This window comes from Maniola hyperantus, chromosome 26, assembly GCF_902806685.2.
Source record: "Maniola hyperantus chromosome 26, iAphHyp1.2, whole genome shotgun sequence".
NCBI classification, from domain to species: Eukaryota; Metazoa; Arthropoda; class Insecta; order Lepidoptera; family Nymphalidae; genus Maniola; species Maniola hyperantus.
The window spans coordinates 2,622,462-2,642,299 of NC_048561.1; the positions used below are offsets into that span (position 1 = coordinate 2,622,462).

Genomic DNA, 19,838 nt, shown 5'->3' on the forward strand with positions numbered 1-19,838 from the left:
ACACCTTTGAGAACATTATGGAGAACTCTCAGGCATGCAGGTTTCCTCACAATATTTTCCTTCACCGTTAAAGCAAGTGATATTTAATTACTTAAAACGCACATAACTCCAAAAAGTTAGAGGAGCGTGCCCGGGATCGAACCTCCGATTCCGATTAGATGGCGGACGTCCTAACCACTAGGCTATCACAGCTGAAGGTATAATAGTACTTTATGAAACGGATTGTTGTCCAAAACTCCTCAGTGCTTGAAGACGAAAGGCTTCGAACAGTGCGTGTTGCCATTGATGACATATGGATCCGAGACATGGTCTCTAACTATGGGCCTCATAAGAAAGCTCAGAGTCACTCAGCGGGCGATGGAGAGAGCTATGTGTGGAGTTTCTCTACGTGATCAATGAGGAAATGAGGAGATCCGTAGGAGAACTAGAGTAACCGACATAGCTCAACGGGTTGCGAAGCTGAAATGGCAATGGGCAGGGCACATAGTTCGTACAACCGATAGACGTCCCAAGGGTTGAGCTGTGCATTGATTGATCAGGCTGTCAGTCAGTCGGTCACCTTATCGTTTTCAAGCCAAAACTTGATTCTTTGAACATCCGAAATGTGTCCTATGGGACGCATATCGTCTTAAGAGGTGCCTCCATGACGCAGTGGTGAGCGCTGTGGTCTTAATAGTGGGAGGTCCCGGGTTCGATTCCTGGCAGGGGTTTGGAATTTTATAATTTCTAAATTTCTGGTCTGGTCTGGTGGGAGGCTTCGGCCGTGGTTACCACCCTACCGGCAAAGCCGTGCCGCCAAGCGGTTTAGCGTTCCGGTACGATGCCGGTAGAAACCAAAGGGTTTAATAAAAACTGCCATACCCCTTCCAGGTTGGCCCGCTATCATCTTAGACTGCATCATCACTTACCACTTGTAGGGCGATTGTCTAAAACCTGCATCAATCATTATTACAATCTCAATTGTTCTGATTGGCTGAATTTGTGCCATTCTTGTTGCAACAATGCATTGTAGCCAATAGTGAGCGAGCGTTAACCAATCAGAGATGATTGCGATCGTGACATTGTAGCTGTCAAACAACCGCGGTAGGGCCACAGGTGAGATTGCAGTCAAGGGCTAACTTGTGTAAAAAAAAAATTGAATCCCCGACCTCCCGAATAGGAGTACGTCTTAACCACTAGTCTACAACTAACTAATTTGCAGGTACTTCGAAGCTCACTTGAGGATACGATCCGCGCAAGTGGCGAGACAACAGGGGGACAACGTGCCTGAACCGCCTCCGTATAAAGTGAGTGAACCACATATTCCTTATATATACCCATAGAGCAGAAACAAAGAGGAGTTGGCCTAAGCAACTGTGCACTGTGATTTTCAACTAGGTCCTGACGTCATCACTGTGGGCGGGGCCTTAGTTAGTATGCTGTCTGCGTTCGTCAGGTTCACATATATTGAGACTCGTATTATCGGTGTGTTTTCGCGTTTTTAAGATTAAAAGGATGAAGTGTTGTGTTTTATCGTGTCAAAGTTATTCAGACAGACGTTCTGATGCTATGAATGGTATCACATTTCATTTGTAAGTAATTTTATACGTAATTTCTACACTTATTGACATCTAGTGTGAGATAGCTGAACTATGTAGTGACATCAATATATCGATGTTAGGTCGCTAAGCGAGTAGTTTTGCTACTAACCCGCAGATGGAAAATTGAGAAGTGGGCGGCGTTCCACAACCCCTCACCCCGCAAAATGTCACTCGATATTTCATAGGGAAATCTTAATACAACATCTCCTCTTTGTTTCTGCTCTATGTATATACCCTTCGTCCTCGTGGATTTAGGTTTTTTTAAACCCGTGGGAACTCTTTAATTTTGCCGGATAAAAAGTTCTTCCCCGGGATGTAAGCTAACTGTGTACCAAATTTCATCAAAATCGGTTAAACTGTTGTCAAAGTCAAAGTCAAAGTCAAACGATTTATTCAAAATAGGTAATAAAATACTCGTATTGATGGTCTGGTATGGTGTTACATTTGTAAGATATAGTGGTGATAATTATTACGCAAACTTAAAACTAAAGCTACGAGGGTTCCAAACGCGCCCAGCAGGCCTAGCATGGGCCGGGAAATTTTCTCCCCGAGGAAAGGATAAAATTTTTATCCCCTCCGATAGTTATTTCCACTCTCCGAGCATGGGCACAGGGTTGGATATAATTATCCCCGGTGATAAGGCGGGGAAAGACTAGTCCTCGGCTAATGTCAAAGTGTTATTATTTTTTATCTGTGCTTTTGATTTTGCTCGTTTTCGTTACTCGTAACTCGTCTGTGGCTGCTTTTTATTTTAAAAGAGCTAGAAGCCGGAGCCGTAAAATAGTTTAAAAAACATTCACAGAAGATTATGCACGTAAGTATTGTTATTGTTTGTGTTTACCTAACCTAACTCCACTTTTGAATTATCCAAATTAAAAAATAATCGAATAGTTGAAATTCCTAGCTATCACAGTAAGTATCACAAAGACAATTTGTGTTAGTCAGTACACAAAATTGAAGTGATAATATATTGATATTGTTAGCGACAAAGAAATGCATAAATTGTTGTTTTATTTGCAGACATGGAAATATGTACTTGAAGAAGGGCACTGGCCACTGACTGACAAGTATGATGAGGCAGCTCGGGATGTAGGACCACCGGGAAATGTCTCAATAGTGCCGTCGGTCACATATATGAGCACATAAGTGTTCAATATTAATTATCACTGTTGGGCATAAATGCTCAACAGGAATTGGACCTGAAGACTCCATAATGGGCCAGCCAGAGAGATGCGTGTATTAATTTAGTTCTATTAAATGTGTGTCTTGTATAACAAACTCAAAATAACTTTAGGTACCTACCTATTGGAATAGGTAAGTTAGGTACACATCTTATCAACATAAAATATTTTCATTATTGTTTGAGATGATGATAAAACTAACAGTTTAGCACACTGCACTGAGAAGAGTTCAATATCACTTCAAATTGGTTAAGCTGGTATGGTTTGAGCTATTAAACTAACCTAATTTCTTTATAAGCATGTTAAGCCAATGTTTTTTATCTTATGGCAGGAAATCTTTGAAGTGTCGGTGGTGGACTATGGTGAGACTGTCGTTTAACCCACTTTGTACACAGTGGGTACTTTATAAAACCAATAGCCCCGAGTAGTTTTCCTATAAATGCCAATAAATAAATAAAAAGTAAGTAGAGGATATGTACATTTTTGTAATTTGTAAATAGTTATGAATATAGGAAGTTATTCTATGGCAGTGTGGTTTGATTGAACATTAAACTTGTTACTTCCTTTTCTTAAGGATAATAGCACTACTTTTAGATCTGTTAAGTTAACATCAGAGATTTGTGTACATCCAAATAAGCATTGTTTTAATTGGTATTCCTAATATTATGCCTAAGAGTTTGTGTTTGTTACTCAATCACACAGAAAGAGTACTTAAAGCAAAATTATTTTTTGAAGAAACTTATTTTTTGTTATAGCAGCAATAGAAATAAGTACAAAATTTCAACTTTAACCTGTTACGTTTCAGGAGACAGACAGATGGAGAGCTGAGACTGTAATAGGGTCCCATTGGTACCCTACAGAACCCTAGTAGTAGTAGTAGATATAAGGATGGGTTTGCACAAGGTGGTTTTAGGTAATAGGTACTTAAAGAAATATATTTTAATGCAAATATGTATTTATTATTCCATCCCTTTTTCCCTTTTATTGTCGGGCAACAGTTAGCAGTCTGGTTTGATACATAGATATGTGAGATTTCTTTATTTGTTACATTTTCTAGTCTGTCCTTTGGTTGTTCCATTGGAATTCTGAAACATACAATTTATACATTAATGATTTTCAATAATAATAAATTAAGAGTAAGAGGATATACTGAAATGGTCTATAAAGTATAATAGGCTAACATATTTACTCTTACAAAACACTTATGATGAACCATTATAATTTGTAAAGTGTTATTGTGTTTGTGTATCATTATGTATTTAACTATGATATAGGTGTGTATTTTAATTTAAGAATTGTTTTGTTAAATTAGACTCCTGCCTATTTTGTTCAAATAAATGATTTTATTATAATGAGTCATTGTGTTATTTTATATTTCCAATAATCCATACTAATATTATAAATGCGAAAGTGTGTCTGCCTGTCTGTCTGCTAGCTTTTCACAGCCCAACAGTCTAACCGATTTAGATGAAATTTAGTACCTACAGAGTTAGCTTACATCCCGAGGATGGACACCGGCTACTTTTTATTCTGGAAAATCAAATAGTTCTCACAGGATTTTCAAAACCTAAATCCACACAGATGAAGTCGCGGGCAATAGTCATCCCATGACCTTGACTTGTATCTCACTGGTAACTACCATCTGCCAAGAGTCTTATAGATGTGAGGACGTAGAATAAATAGATAATAGCCGCATGTAGGACCTATTTGTAGGTACCTACTACCTACCTAAGTAGGTACCTATTCGTTTGCACAAGATGGTTTTAGGTAATAGGTAAGTACTTAGGTACTTACTTTTATGAATCCATCCATCGAATTAATCGGCTTTAGTGCTTCATTAAGCTGCTCGCACAAGTACAGCACATAATATTTGTCCATCCGAAACAAGTGTCGGAACTCAGCGTCGGGAAATTCAAAGGGATTACTTCCATCACTAATTACGTGCTCATGTTATTTTCGTTCTAAATTCTCTATTTCAAACTAATAAAAAAAGCGCGAGACATGTTTTTTGATCTTTTAATAATTGAGTTAAAGTTCTATGAGCATTATACCCACCTCAAATCTCGAGGATAAAATTATCCCTCTCAAATGTCAAAAAAGGACAGTTTATCTTCTTTTATTTGGCCCCATGCTATAGACGGTGGATAAATAGTCCCCCGAGTCCCCGTGAAATGTCAAACGGGGATAAACTTCTCCTCTCCCCTGTTGCCGTGCTCTGAGGGGTGGAGAAGTTAATGTTATCTCCTGTGCAGTGGATAAAATCGGGGGATATAATTTTTATCTTCGGCCCATGCTAGCCGTGCTGGTCTGAGAAGAGCCCACAACAAACTCCCGTTGGGCCGTGAAAAGACAGCTAGCAGATAGACAGACAGACACACTATCGCATTTATAATAATATTAGTATGGATAATTAATAAAACCCTGGTCTTGTAGGAATAAAGTTATCGCATCAGGAGGCTCCAGATTAGGGATGTTATGGATATATAATTTCGGATCCGGATACGGATATGGATATTGGTAAAATATAATATTGGTTACGGTTATGGATATTAAATTATTTCGGTTAAATCCGATTGTTTCGGTTACTGATATTAATTTTTTTTAAGGAACTGTAAAATGAAATACAAATGTTAGTTCGTACGAGTTGTAGTATTTACTTACAGTATTTAGTTAGTATTTACTATTTAGTTAGACTCCGCCCTATCCGAAACTATCCGAAACTTTTATTTCGGATTCGGTTACGGTTACGGATATTTTTTTTATTTCGGATATCCGATAGTATCGGTTACGGATATGGATATCCATAACAACACTACTCCAGATTATCTCCTGACAGTTCCTGCAGATCTTGTTGATCTGTTTGATTTTTGTATAAACCTTGTATACTTTTGTTCCAGGCGTCAAAATCAACAGTAGAAGAGATCCAAGAACAAATAGAAATAGTGCAAAGCGCGTGGTGGGCGCGATGGACGCCCGTAGATGAGCTGTTAGAGTTGGGAGGCGTTTCTTTGTTACTACAAGTCGTAGGCTACGCGTATGACTGGAACTTTAACGGCAGGTAACTAAAACTAATAACTACTCGCCGCGAACTAAATCCTCGTGTCCTGTGAGTTTTCTCCTCCCTTCCCCCTCTCCCCCTCCCCTCCCCCCTCTCCTCTTCCCTCCCCCCACTCTCTCCTTAGCTCTCTATCTACCACACTCCCTTTCACAATAATAGTAAAGTAGAAATAGTGCAAAGCGCGTGCTGGGCGCGATGGACGCCCGTAGATGAGCTACTAGAGTTGGGGGGGGGGGGGGGGGGGGGTGTTTCTTTGTTACTACAAGTTTCAGGCTACGCGTAAGACTGGACATGGCCAGCCTGGTAGACTATGGCCAAACCCTTCTCACTCTGAGAGGAGACCCGGGCTCTATAGAGCCGGCGATGGAATGATGTATGACTGGAACTCTAATGGAAGCTAACTAAAATAAATAAATACTCGCCACGAACTATATCCGTGAGTTTTCTCTCATCCCCCTCCCCCTCTCCTCTTCCTCCCCTCTCCTCTTCCCTCCCCCTTTCCTCTTCCCTCTCCTACTCTCTCCCTACGTAGAGATACAAATAAAATTTGTTTGCTTCTAGAGCGGAAACGGTGAGGTCGGCACTGGACGTGGTGTCCGTCTGTTGCGTGGCACCGAGAGTACAACTACTGTTAACAGAGAAGATCAACATGAGAGACGCAGACCTCACCACAGGCGTGCATATTGTACTTAGTAAGTATTTATGATTAAAACAACTGCTCAAGTGAGTGTTTCTAACACCCACTTCACTAGTTTTTGAAGTGAAGACTTTAGGCACATTTATCATTACATGACAGAAGGGCTGGCTCATTTGCGCAGCGGATCAGCCTGGCTGTCCAGCGGGGAAATGCAGCCAGTATTCTTGGCATGTTTTCCTTCACCGTTAAAGCAAGTGACATTTAGTTACTTAAAACGCACATAACTCCGAAAAGTTAATCGAACCCGGGACCTCCGATTAGAAAGCGGACGTCCTAACCACTAGGCTATCACTGCTTGTTGATGGAGTAGGTCAAACAAAATATGAGTAGGATTCATGTTGATGAAGTAGGTCAAACTAAATATGAGTAGGATTTTTGTTGATGAAATAGGTCAAACTAAACATGAATAGGATTCGTGTTGATGAAGTAGGTCAAACTAAATATATGTAGGATTTCTGTTGATGACATAGGTCAAACTTAACATTAGTAGGATTTCTTTTAAGGAAGTAGGTCAAACTAAATACGAGTAGGATTTGTGTTGATGAAGTAGGTCAAACTAAATATGAGTAGGATTTCTGTTGATGAAGTAGATCAAACTAAATATGAGTAGGATTTCTGTTTATGAAGTAGGTCAAACTAATTATGAGTAGGATTTTTGTTGATGAAGTAGGTCAAACTAAATATGAGTAGGAATTCTGTTTATGAAGTAGGTCAAACTAATTATGAGTAGGATTTTTGTTGATGAAGTAGGTCAAACTAAATATGAGTAGGATTTCTGTTGATGAAGTAGGTCAAACTAAATATGAGTAGGATTTCTGTTGATGAAGTAGGTCAAACTAAATATGAGTAGGATTTCTGTTGATGAAGTAGGTCAAACTAAATATGAGTAGAATTTTTGTTGATGGAGTAGGTCAAACTAAATATGAGTAGGATTTGTGTTGATGAAGTAGGTCAAACTAAATATGAGTAGGATTTGTGTTGATGAAGTAGGTCAAACTAAATATGAGTAGGATTTCTGTTGATGAAGTAGGTCAAACTAAATATGAGTAGGATTTGTGTTGATGAAGTAGGTCAAACTAAATATGAGTAGGATTTGTGTTGATGAAGTAGGTCAAACTAAATATGAGTAGAATTTTTGTTGATGGAGTAGGTCAAACTAAATATGAGTAGGATTTGTGTTGATGAAGTAGGTCAAACTAAATATGAGTAGGATTTGTGTTGATGAAGTAGGTCAAACTAAATATGAGTAGGATTTCTGTTGATGAAGTAGGTCAAACTAAATATGAGTAGGATTTGTGTTGATGAAGTAGGTCAAACTAAATATGAGTAGGATTTGTGTTGATGAAGTAGGTCAAACTAAATATGAGTAGAATTTTTGTTGATGGAGTAGGTCAAACTAAATATGAGTAGGATTTCTGTTGATGCCAGGCGCGGCGGACGGCGACATAGTGCCGGAGCCGGAGGTGCAGAAGGCGGCGCTAAACGTGCTCGTGAACTGCGTGTGCGCTCCTGTGCATAGGGTAATGTTTTTTTTAACTAGCTTATGCTCGCGACTTCGTCCGCGTGGACTACACAAATTTCAAACCCCATTTTACCCCCTTGTATTGGTTGTATTTTCAAAAATCCTTCCTTAGCGGATGTCTACGTTATAATAGCTATCTGCATGCCGAATTTCAGCGTGATCCGTCCAGTAGTTTGAGCTGTGCGTTGATAGATCAGTCAGTCACCTTTTCCTTTTATATATACAGATTAAGGTTACAATAGAACACTTTCATTTAGAACACTTAGATTTTTGGGGACCAAAAGCCTGTGTCCTAAACGCGGGATGCAAGCTATCTGTTTACCTCTCTCGTCACAATCGGCTAACAGCCGAAATTAATTATAAATCTATCCCTAATCTATAGATAAGTTACTTAGCAAAAGCGGTTATTCGACAGAAAAAACATTCAATTTTTGACAAATAACACCTTTGTTAAGTCATTTATCAATAGATTACAGACTTATTATTAATTTATTATAAGTATTGATTTATCAATAGATTACAGACTTATTATTAATTTCGACCGTTGAATGGGTCGTGAAACGCTAGCACATAGACAGACAGACACACTTCGCATTTATAATATTAACTAGCTGAATGCCCGCGACTTCGTCCGCGTGGAATTAGGTTTTTTAAAAATCCCGTGGGAACTATTTGATTTTAAAAATTTGATTTTCAAGGATAAAAAGTAGCCTATGTCACTCTCCAGGTCTTTATCTATACCCATGCAAAAAATCACGTCAATCTGTTGCGACGTGATTGAAGGACAAACCCAACAAACAAACACACTTTCGCATTTATAATAAGGGTACTCGTTCTAAAATGCCAAGATCATTTTTACTCACAAATCTACTGTAAAACGTTGTATAATGCACATGTAGTGCATTCTCGGCGGTATTTAATAGCCTCGCCTTCGGCTTGGGTATCAAAGTTGGCGCTTCATTATGCCGCACTTCCACACACAGCATGACTAACTATAATGGTATGTTTTAGGGAGGTCCATCATCGGCTCGGTTTTCATTAACTGGCTCAAGTAAAAAGAAAACATCTGTCAAATCATACGAAGATGTTATACAGAGGGTTTGGGAGAGCGTCCGAACGAATAATGGCATTATGGTGAGTGATTATCTTGGTTTTTGGTTTTTAAGATAAAAATGCATATTTTCATCTATAGTACGGAACCCTAAAAAGCAGCTCAGTGTCTACTTGTGGCTGTCGTGTTGAGGTTGCTGTTCATGTAATATAATTCCCGCAAATTGCTAATGCGCTTGGCCGCCATTTTAGTGATGTCAGCACGAGACTGAAGTTTCGAGCTGATGGTATATTTTACTTGTATTAATGTTAATGTATTAATGTACGTCAAATGACTTCTTTTCTTTGTTAATGAGACACGGTTCCAGCGCAATAGCAATTTGCGGGACTTTACTACTGATGGGTTTGGGTGGTTTCCAGGTGCTATTATCGCTAATGATGGTGAAATCCCCCATCACCGACGCAGATCGGTTGCGTGGCCTCGCTTGCCGCGCTCTGGCTGGCCTGGCGCGATGCCCCACCGTGCGACAGATCATCTCCAAGCTGCCGCTCTTCACCACCTCGCATCTCCAGGGTCAGTACATCATCATCATCATCACCAGTGAGAATCGCTTACGGGTTGGCATTCTTCAACTTATTTAGCACATTATACCATCACCATCATTATTAGTGGGAGGTCCCGGGTTCGATTCCTAGCAGGGGTTTAGAATTTTATAATTTTAATCAAAATTTCTGGTCTGGTATGGTTGGAGACTTTAGACGTGCCGCCAAGCTATTTAGCGTTCTTGTATTGTGTACTACTACTGGGTTTAATAAAAACTGCCATACCCCTTCCAGGTTAGCCCGCTTCCATCTTATATTGCATCATCACTTACGACAAGGTGAGATTGCAGTCAAGGGCTAACTTGAATCTAAATAAAAAAAATTATCATCATCAGATTATAAGTTATAAAAATTTATACCTAAATACAGGCAATATACATGTTATAATTGTCTCCGAAGCAGACATTTGACTCGCTAATGCAGATACGAAAAAAATTGTTACTAATGTCTGAAATGCCATCATAGTGTTATTCATGTTTCTTATATACTAGATCAAAACTGAACCCATTTAGATCGTTAAGAGACCCATTTAGATATATGTAAATCATTTCTTAATCTTGGGCACTAACCATTCGTATTTTCAACTTTTTTGCCAATCCGACTTAGCTCGGGAAATCTCAAGTTCTAGATCTAGCGTTTGTGTGTCAGTCAGTCAGTTTCTCTTTTTATGTAAAGAAGAATGTTCTTCCAGTGCTGATGCGGGACCCAATCCTCCAGGAGAAGAGACAGGAACACGTGATGTTCCAGAAGTATGCTCTGGAGCTGCTGGAGCGAGTCTCCGGCAAGAGCAAACACATGGGAGCCGAGTTCGAGACCTCGCTGGCTAACATTCACAGGGTAAGCAATTTTTTTTTTGTATAGTCGAAGACTATTTAAAAGCTGTGATAGCCTAGTGGTTAGGACATCCGCCTTCTAATCGGAGGTCGGGGGTTCGATCCCGGGCACGCACCTCTAACGTTTCGGAGTTATGCGCGTTTTAAGTAATAAAATATCACTTGCTTTAACGGTGAAGAAAAACATCGTGAGGAAACCTGCATGCCTGAGAGTTCTCCATAATGTTCTCAAAGGTGTGTGAAGTCTACCAATCCGCACATCGCCAGCGTGGTAGACTATGGCCAAAACCCTTCTCACTATGAGAGGAGACCCGTGCTCTGTAGTGAGCCGGCGATGGGTCGATCATGATGATGATGTAAATGATAAAAAAGCTTGCATTTGACTCGCTCTAACAATGCACTTGCACAGGGCTGCAATACAGTATCAGTACCCTTATCATAAATGCGAAAGTGTGTTTGTTCGTTGGTTTGTCCTTCAATCACGTCGCAACGGTGCAACGGATTGACGTGATTTTTTGCATGGGTAGATAAGGACCTGGAGAGTGACATAGGCTACTTTTTATCCCGGAAAATCAAAATCCTATGTCTCTCTCCAGGTCTTTATCTATACCCATGCAAAAAATCACGTCAATCCGTTGCACCGTTGCGACGTGATTGAAGGACAAATCAACAAACAAGCCCACTTTCGCATTTATAATAAGGGTAGTGATTAGGATTAGGATATTAGGATTATAAAATTCATTATATAATTTTATAACCTGAAAGTAACATTTTTCGATTTTTATACATTTTAGATTTTTTTTTCTCGCTTGGTGTAAAAGTACCGTATTGATTATGATTTGTTTAAACAGGCAAACGTGGTAGCGCAAACGAAAATAAGTTACAACGAGAGACAGTTACTGCAGCTTGTCGCGTCCCACCTGTGGGCGCGTGGACTGAAGGACAGTGCCTCCGCGTTGCAGAGGGAAGCGGGACTCCCCCCGCCCGCGCCCCCCGTGCCTCCCCACCACCCGCCACCCGTGTACACACCCTCCACACCATCCAGAGTGAGTTCAAGAAAAAAGTAATTTTCAAATCAAATCAAATCATAAATTTTATTGCCTTTAAGTTGCTGAGTGCTGACATAAATTATATAAGGAACACAGAAAAATCTAAATATAAAAAAAGGAAAAGGTGACTGACTGACTGACTGATCTATCAACGCACAGCTCAAACTACAGCACGGATCGGGCTGAAATTTAGCATGCAGATAGCTATTATGACGTAGGCATCCGCTAAGAAACGATTTTTGAAAATTCAACCCCTAAGGGGGTGAAACAGGGTTTGAAATTTGACAAACGTGTTTGACAAACGTGTTTGACAAACGTGTTTGACAAACGTGTTTGACAAACTTGTTTGACAAACGTGTTTGACAAGCCTGTTTGACAAACGTGTTTGACAAGCCTGTTTGACAAACGTGTTTGACAAGCCTGTTTGACAAACGTGTTTGAATGGTGTTTGCACCGTGCTCTCGTGTTTGATGACGTCATCAAACAAAACGTAACAAGAGATTGCCCATTTTCTTAGGAGCTTTGGGCCCCCCCTAATATAATTGTTATGTCACCATGGTTTTAATTTTATTTTGTAGACAAATAATTAACTCTTTATATTCTGCAAACGATTTCTATTTATTCACCCTGGTTATAAAGAAATCTTATTTTTTATATTGCTGATATTGAGGTTATATTTAATTAATACTTTTTCAAAATAAATGCATGTTTACGATTCTAACTGTAATTGTGGATATTTTCAATAATAGAGTGAAAAAAAGTCGTTATAAAATATAATCGTAAAAAAATAACACATTTAAAAAAAAATTAATTTAAGTTTTGACACGACGCCACAAAAGAGGGCCCGTTCACGGGCGATCTCCTTTGGCAAACATGCTTAATGTTTACGGGGCCTCTAAGACTAGGGGCATACGATGCGTTGCGGCGCCGCACCGTAAAGATTTCACCGTATCAGCGGGCACACGAGCGGTGCGGCGCCGCAACGTTGTTATGTCGCAGCAGCGCCGTAGCAGCGTTGGTCAGTCTGTTAATAAAAACAACTGGGCGGCGCCGCTCCGACGTCGCAACGCATTCACCCCTCCCCGCCTCGTGTCGGTGGTTGCAAGTCCGGTGCGGCGCCGGAGCGCATCGTGTGACAGATATTTGAAAGAAAGAAAGAAAGAAAGAAAGAAACGAAGTTTATTAGTTGATCCGACACATGTTAAACACAAACACAAATATTTACAAAAAAAACATTCCTTAAAATCTAATAGGTACCTATTATCTAAAATGTGTCGTGCCGACGAAAAGGCCCGAACTCAGCTGAATGTTGTGGTTACACGATGTAACCACAACGCTGGTTTTCTGTTCGAGCCCAAACGAGGGAAGTCCTGGTTAGTAGCATCATTATTTATTTGTACTTAAAATAAAATAAAATAATAAAAATAGGTCAAAATTGTGTTCTTTATTTTTATGTTACTGCTATTATAGATTAATCTAGGGGTTAATTTAGGGGTGATGTTGTTGTTTGGACTGCCACAAACTAGCTTACCGACTTTTGAATATTTAGTAGGTGAGCACGGTATAATCTTTTGAACGCAAATTTCTATGTAAGACGACGCAGCGACAACGGTCCGGCGCCGCACCGCCGCCGCAACGCATTTTATTTTATTTATTTTTATTTTATTTATTAGGAACACACACAATACATTAATTTAACACAAACTACGACACTTATAGACAAACACAGGCTGATAAATGTATCTGTAGGCTCGCCGCCATTTAATTGTAAACACTTTGCTCATTGAACATCGCGTCATCGTCCCCACCGTCATTGTGAGATTATAAAATGAGATGCGCAGTGTGTCACGGGACATTATTCGTGTGACTCTTTCCGAGGGCACTTCTTAGTAGACACTATGTGTGTCGTACTGTAGGTTATTATAATTGTTGTTGTGACCTAATGTGGTTTCAGTTGTTTGAGGTTATACTACTAGGTTGTGAAAGGTTGCTGTGAGTGTGTTTTGGCGATCTAGACAGGTTGTTTATCGGGTGAGTCCTTTTGTATCGTTCCAATTTGTATTAGACAAACGTGATTGTTGTAGTTGATGTTAATTGAACTAATTGTGGTGTGCTAGGTTAGCTGGTTGGTCTGGGACCGGTATGGGGACATGGTGGAGCCGGTCGCTAGGTAGGGTTAGGTTTACCTACGTTACGCTAGTGGTTTTCACGTGTAATAAGTGAGTATTACAATGATGGTAATTGAAATTACTACCTTCTGATGTCGGCCATCCCCTTTGTTCTCCGACATATCTATAAAATGTGTACACAGCATTTGCAAAATATCTAGACAAATAAAAAGAACTTAACCAACTACTTAACTAAACAATTAATAATTAAGTTACTTAGGAGATGAACCCACCGTAAAATGAACATTGTGTGCCCCCGTTCTAATAGTAAATAGTTTTGTATTACACAATTGAAGATTATCTAAATGATAAAAGAGCGTGGATTTGACCTGCAGCTCGTTCCAGCAACGCACAAGACTGCAAATACTATTTTATACATGGCATAATCTTGTACCTATATCAAATATTTGAAAAGAGCAACCGCCGAGTTTCTTGCTGGTTCTTCTCGGCAGGAAAGGCATTCCGAACCAGTGGTAGATGCATCCGACTATTCGTAAGCACTTGTAAAAGTTTATACGAATAAAAAAGATTTTCATTTTCATTTTCATTTGTCCGCAGTCGCGTCTGTCCGTGTCGCGAGCCAGCAGTTGCGGCTCTATGCTACATCGCGACAGTCTCGATCACTCGCACGCGCCGCACAACGAAGACAGTCCTGTGCCGTCCGTCATCAAACTCAGGTGAGACCACCTGTTTAGAAGAAAAGCTAATGGACGGTCAGTGTTTTGTAATGCAGTCACTTACCGGATCCGGGAACGCGCTCCGATGCTGGGGGCCCCCAAGATGCGCTGGTAAGGATTCAGGGTTGATGCTCTGGTCCAAGTTTGATGAATTTCGCGTCTATAATTTCGGCTTTTGTCGGCGATAGCCGTTAGAGGCTTGTTTTTTGCGTCACGGTTCGCGCGGCGTTCGCGGTATGTGTGTCAACTTCGACTGACAGCTGTAGTGTTGCCACTTTTGATAAGCGGCCACATTGGTAAACCCCGACCGATTGTAATAATGAAATGTAGTAAAAATTTGGAAAAGGGGGAACTGTTTTGTGCTAGGCTAATAAAATACCAAAAGTACGGAACACCACCTTAAAAAAGGAGATGTTTCAAATGCGGTATCTGACAACTAGTCAATTCAGTAACTTTTTATCAAATGTCAAAACGCGCGCTTAGTATGCGAGATTCTATGAGTTACCGGTGTGTGACGTCACAATCATTTGGCGTGCTTTCTTTAGATTAATCGATAATTTAAAATAGTTATCACACTTTAAACACAAGAACACCCAAAGGGGCGGATTTTACGTATTTTGGAAGACCCTCTATTTAATAATCACTGAGGAATAATTTATTTTTGATGTAGTCAAATACCCAATTGTGCCACATACATGTAAAAAACCGGCCAAGTGCGAGTCAGACTCGCGTACCGAGGGTCCCGTATCACAGTTGTATTTTTCGACATTTTGCACAATAAATCAAAAACTATTAAAAAAAACAAATCAGTTATATGAATCAGTCAGTCAGGACTTTGAATTTCATATATATAGATAATTTTTCAATTTTTTTCAGGAAAGTCCAGAACCCATCCCACACGAATCCCACGGGACCGCCTACACCATTGCCGGAACAGAAGCGATCCCTCCAGAAGCAGCTGAGTTCCATGGGCAGTGACCGACCCTGCTCCCCTCCCAGGGTCACTCTGCACTCCATCATCACGGAGTACCTCTACAACCAGCACGCACTATGCAAAAACCCCGTCGTCACCTGCCCACAGTTCAACCTCTTTGAGTGAGTATACATGATGGATGTCTACCAATCCGCACATAGCCAGCGTGGTAGACTATGACCAAACCCTTCTCACTCTGAGAGGAGACCCGTGCTCTGTAGTGAGCCGGCGATGGGTTGATCATGATGATGATGACATGATGTATGACGTATTTATTGCGCCGTTAAAAAGGTATATGTAGAAGGGAAACACCAAAAAACATTTATTCTGATAATGGATATACATTTGACGAGCTTTGTACACTCAATTATGCTCCTTGAGGAGTGCCCTCCTCCTCTCCTTCCTCCCCACTTTCTCCCTCCCCCCTCACCGTCCAATCCCTTTCACAAGAACTCTACTCCACACACTCTACACTGTATCATCCCAGAGTACCTCAACCAGCACGCGCTATGCTAAAACCCCGTCAAAAAGTACTATCATACATCTCCAGAACCATCTACACTCCTGAGGCGGAGAAAAGACTGACTGATTCCTTTGAAATGTATGTGCAGGCCCCACAAATGCCCCGAGCCGTCCTCGGGCGGGCTCGCCTCGGTGGCGGTGCGAGGCGCCGAGGCAACCAACCTGTTGGCTCGCGTGGTGCGTCGCGAGATATTCGGCACCACGTCGTGCCGTGCGCACGCGCGCCTCGCGCACTCCTACTTCGCGCACGTTAGGACACTGAGGCTGCAGGACGATGACGCATACTTCACACACACGATATTCCATGTAAGTACTAAACATCATACTAGATGGCGCTGTTTGTTTTTACCTCGCGCGTGTGTTGTTGCTGCCACCTTCAACGTGTGATATTGTACTCCTACTTCGCGCACGTCAGGACACTGAGGCTGCAGGACGATGACGCATACTTGACACGCACGATATTCCATGTAAGTACTAAACATCATACTAGATGGCGCTGATTGTTTCTATCCCGCGCGTGTGTTGTTGTTGTCACCTTCAACGTGTTATTGTACTCCTACTTCGCGTACGTCAGAACACTGAGGCTGCAGGACGACAACGCGTACGTCACACACACGATATTCCATGCAAGTACCAAACATCACACTAGATGGCGCTGTTTGTTTTTACCTCGCGCGTATGTTGTTGGTGCCACCTTCAACGTGTGATATTGTACTCCTACTTCGCGCACGTTAGAACACTGAGGCTGCAGGACGACAACGCGTACTTCACACACGATATTCCATGTAAGTACCAAACATCACACTAGATGGCGCTGTTTGTTTTTACCTCGCGCGTATGTTGTTGGTGCCACCTTCAACGTGTGATATTGTACTCCTACTTCGCGCACGTCAGAACACTGAGGCTGCAGGACTACGACGCGTACTTCACACATACGATATTCCATGTAAGTACCAAACATCACACTAGATGGCGCTGATTGGCATTGATTGAAAGGCATTCCGAACTAGTGGTAGATGCATTTGACGATTCAAAATTATAGGTTAATTAGGTTAATTACTATTCCGCAAATTGCTATTGCGGTGGAACCACATCTCATTATCATCGAAATGACCTCATTTTGACGTCAGCCGAAATAAAAATATACCATCAGCTCGAAACTTCAGTCTAGTGCTGACGTCACTAAAATGGCGGCCATGCGTATTAGCAATTCGCTGGATTATATCACCTGTCATAGTTTTTGCCAGCGTTCTGGTCACACCCTGTATATGGTGTTGTCTGTTGCAGCCGACGCAACAGCAGCTGCTGACGGCGACGTCGTCCGGGGACATCCGGGTGTTCAACCTGTTCACCGGAGTGGAGGAGAACTCCTACCAAGTCCACGAGTCCTACATCTATCATATGCAGGTTGGTACACACTTCAAGCTTTAGTTCATACTAGCTGATGCCCACGGCTTCGCCCGCATGGATTTGGGTTTTTAAAATCCCATGGGAACTTTTGATTTTCCAGGACAAAAGTAGCCTATCCCTTTAAAATAAAAACACTTTAAAAATCCCATGGCATCACCACGATTTAAGAATGTAATTCCTTACAGCATCAGGGCTGAGGAGTTTGGATCCTCGAGTTCAAAAAGTCTACTTGGTAGATACCTTTTTCACTTCAACAATACACGGTGAAGTTTTAGTGGTTGTCTTCCCGCGGCAGAAAGATTTGCCCTCAGTAGTACTATCGAAATTTTGAGTTAAACTTAAAAAATAAAAATGTTTTTGTTTTGAAGTAATTGAAAAAAATATGGACAACTCGAAAGTGTGAGAAACAATAGTAACTCCTTAGACGTAACGTGAATAGTAGGTAGGTACATCCACTCGAACAGCGCTGCCAATAAAGTGAACAATTTTAGAGCAAAATAAGCTCTCGCGCGTAGTGATACGGCATAAACTGGCCTGCACGCACGCGGTGTCACTATTGGTTCAAGGTTTCATTCGATTTTTGTTTTTCTCGATTGTAAAGGAGATTGCCCATTTTCTTAGGAGCTTTGGGCCCCCCTAATATAATTGTTATGTCACCATGGTATTAATTTAATTTTGTAGACAAATAATTAACTCTTTATATTCTGCAAACGATTTCTATTTATTCACCCTGGTTATAAAGAAATCTTATTTTTTATATTGCTGATATTGAGGTTATATTTAATTAATACTTCTTCAAAATAAATGCATGTCTACGATTCTAACTGTAATTGTGGATATTTTCAATAATAGAGTGAAAAAAAGTCGTAATAAAACATAATCGTAAAAAAATAACACATTTTTTAAAAAAATTATTTAATTTTTGACACGATGCCACAAAAGAGGGCCCGTCCACGGGCGATCTCCTTTGTCATTTTTGACTCTAATATTTTTTTATATTTATAAATCGATTGTAATACCACGACAAAATCATTTCGCTTCGGGAAAACAACCATTAAAATTTCAGCGTGTATATACATGTATATCCGCAGGCGAGCAGAGACGGGTGCTTGTTACTAGCGTCGTCGACCACCTCGTGGCGGACCCTCTCCGCGCTGTGGAACATGAAGGAATTTGAACAACTGTAAGCTATTTGCAAACGTAGAAGAACACACACACGCACACATACACACTCACACACACACCTTCACGCACACACACACGAACACAACCACCCAAAATCAAAACCAATAGATTAGATGCACAGACGACAGCAAACGAGTCTGCGGGAGCCGCTGGATGGCGGCGGCGCAAGACTGGCGTGTGGAAGTTCCTACAAGAGACCTGTGTCCAGCAGTGGACGTTTATCTTTTGATGATGATCATGATGATGAAGCTATTTATAGAATAGAATACTTTTTATTCAGATAAAATTTTTCAAACAGACAGACACACATACTTTTGCATTTATAACATTAGTATCATCATCACCATCATCATCATCAATCAATAGACATCCACTGCTGGACATAGGTCTATTGTAGGGACTTCCACACGCTACGGTCTTGCGCCGCCTGGATCCAGCGGCTCCCTGCTACTCGTCTGATGTCGTCCGTCCACCTAGTGGGGGGTCTTCCAACGCTGCGTCTTCCGGTGCGAGGTCGCCATTCCAGCACCTTGGGACCCCAACGTCTATCAGTTGTACGAACTATGTGCCCTGCCCATTGCCATTTCAGCTTCGCAACCCGTTGAGCTATGTCGGTTACTCTAGTTCTCCTGCGGATCTCCTCATTTCTGATTTGATTAAGTAGAGAAACTCCGCACATAGCTCTCTCCATCGCCCGCTGAGTGACTCTGAGCTTTCTTCTGAACATTAGTGTATGGATTAATAACCCTCAGATTCCAACTCGACAACGAAGAGTACGTGGAGTTTTCCAAGATGTCGGACGACCGTATAATCGGCACGAAGGGAGAGACGGCCAGCATCTTCGACACCAGAACTGGCCGCGAGCTGATGACCCTGACTCCGGCCATCTCCAACCAGTACGCCAAAAACAGGGCCACTTTTAACCCCACCGATGAACTAGTTTTATCAGGTAAGAATAACCCCTTTAAGGGTCATTAGGGGACATTAAGGGACATTGAAGTCCGACTTTGGCCATCTCCAACCAGTACGCAAAAAACAGGACCACTTTTAACCCCACGGACGAACTCGTGTTATCAGGTAAGAATTAACTTAAAGGGCTTTCTGCTGTTCTATACCTCATATGTATGGTTTGGAAATACTCTTCCACAATATGTGTTTCCTACCAATTACAATTCAGGTATCTTTACAACAAGAGTGAATAGGCATCTTCTAGGTAAACGCGTCCCATCTTAGGCCACATCATCACTTTCCATCAGGTGTGATTGTGGTCAAACGTATCCCAATAATGAATTTAAAAAAACAATTAACCACAAACAGTAGTTTTTAAGCT

General features: G+C 41.1%; 1 protein-coding gene and 1 long non-coding RNA gene across 3 annotated transcripts in view; both read left to right on the forward strand.

Annotated features, from left to right (window-relative positions):
- The window catches only part of mahj (LisH and WD40 domain-containing protein mahjong), a 42,117-nt gene that overhangs the window by 16,896 nt on the left and 5,383 nt on the right, over positions 1–19,838 (forward strand). Inside the window, exons 14-27 of the mRNA XM_034982061.2 lie at positions 1,202–1,286; positions 5,659–5,819; positions 6,381–6,511; positions 7,945–8,036; positions 9,050–9,172; positions 9,509–9,662; positions 10,383–10,528; positions 11,376–11,570; positions 14,300–14,418; positions 15,295–15,513; positions 16,003–16,219; positions 17,201–17,320; positions 18,415–18,506; positions 19,261–19,457. Coding sequence (XP_034837952.1) covers positions 1,202–1,286; positions 5,659–5,819; positions 6,381–6,511; positions 7,945–8,036; positions 9,050–9,172; positions 9,509–9,662; positions 10,383–10,528; positions 11,376–11,570; positions 14,300–14,418; positions 15,295–15,513; positions 16,003–16,219; positions 17,201–17,320; positions 18,415–18,506; positions 19,261–19,457 — 2,051 coding nt within the window. The remainder of the gene's footprint in view (positions 1–1,201; positions 1,287–5,658; positions 5,820–6,380; positions 6,512–7,944; positions 8,037–9,049; positions 9,173–9,508; positions 9,663–10,382; positions 10,529–11,375; positions 11,571–14,299; positions 14,419–15,294; positions 15,514–16,002; positions 16,220–17,200; positions 17,321–18,414; positions 18,507–19,260; positions 19,458–19,838) is intronic.
- Positions 2,099–4,116, forward strand: LOC138404202 (uncharacterized). Of its 2 annotated transcripts, none has more exons than XR_011238221.1 (2): positions 2,099–2,492; positions 2,601–4,116. It is a non-coding gene; the product is annotated as an uncharacterized lncRNA (long non-coding RNA). The 2 variants fall into 2 exon arrangements; XR_011238222.1 differs by having other exon boundaries at positions 2,099–2,394.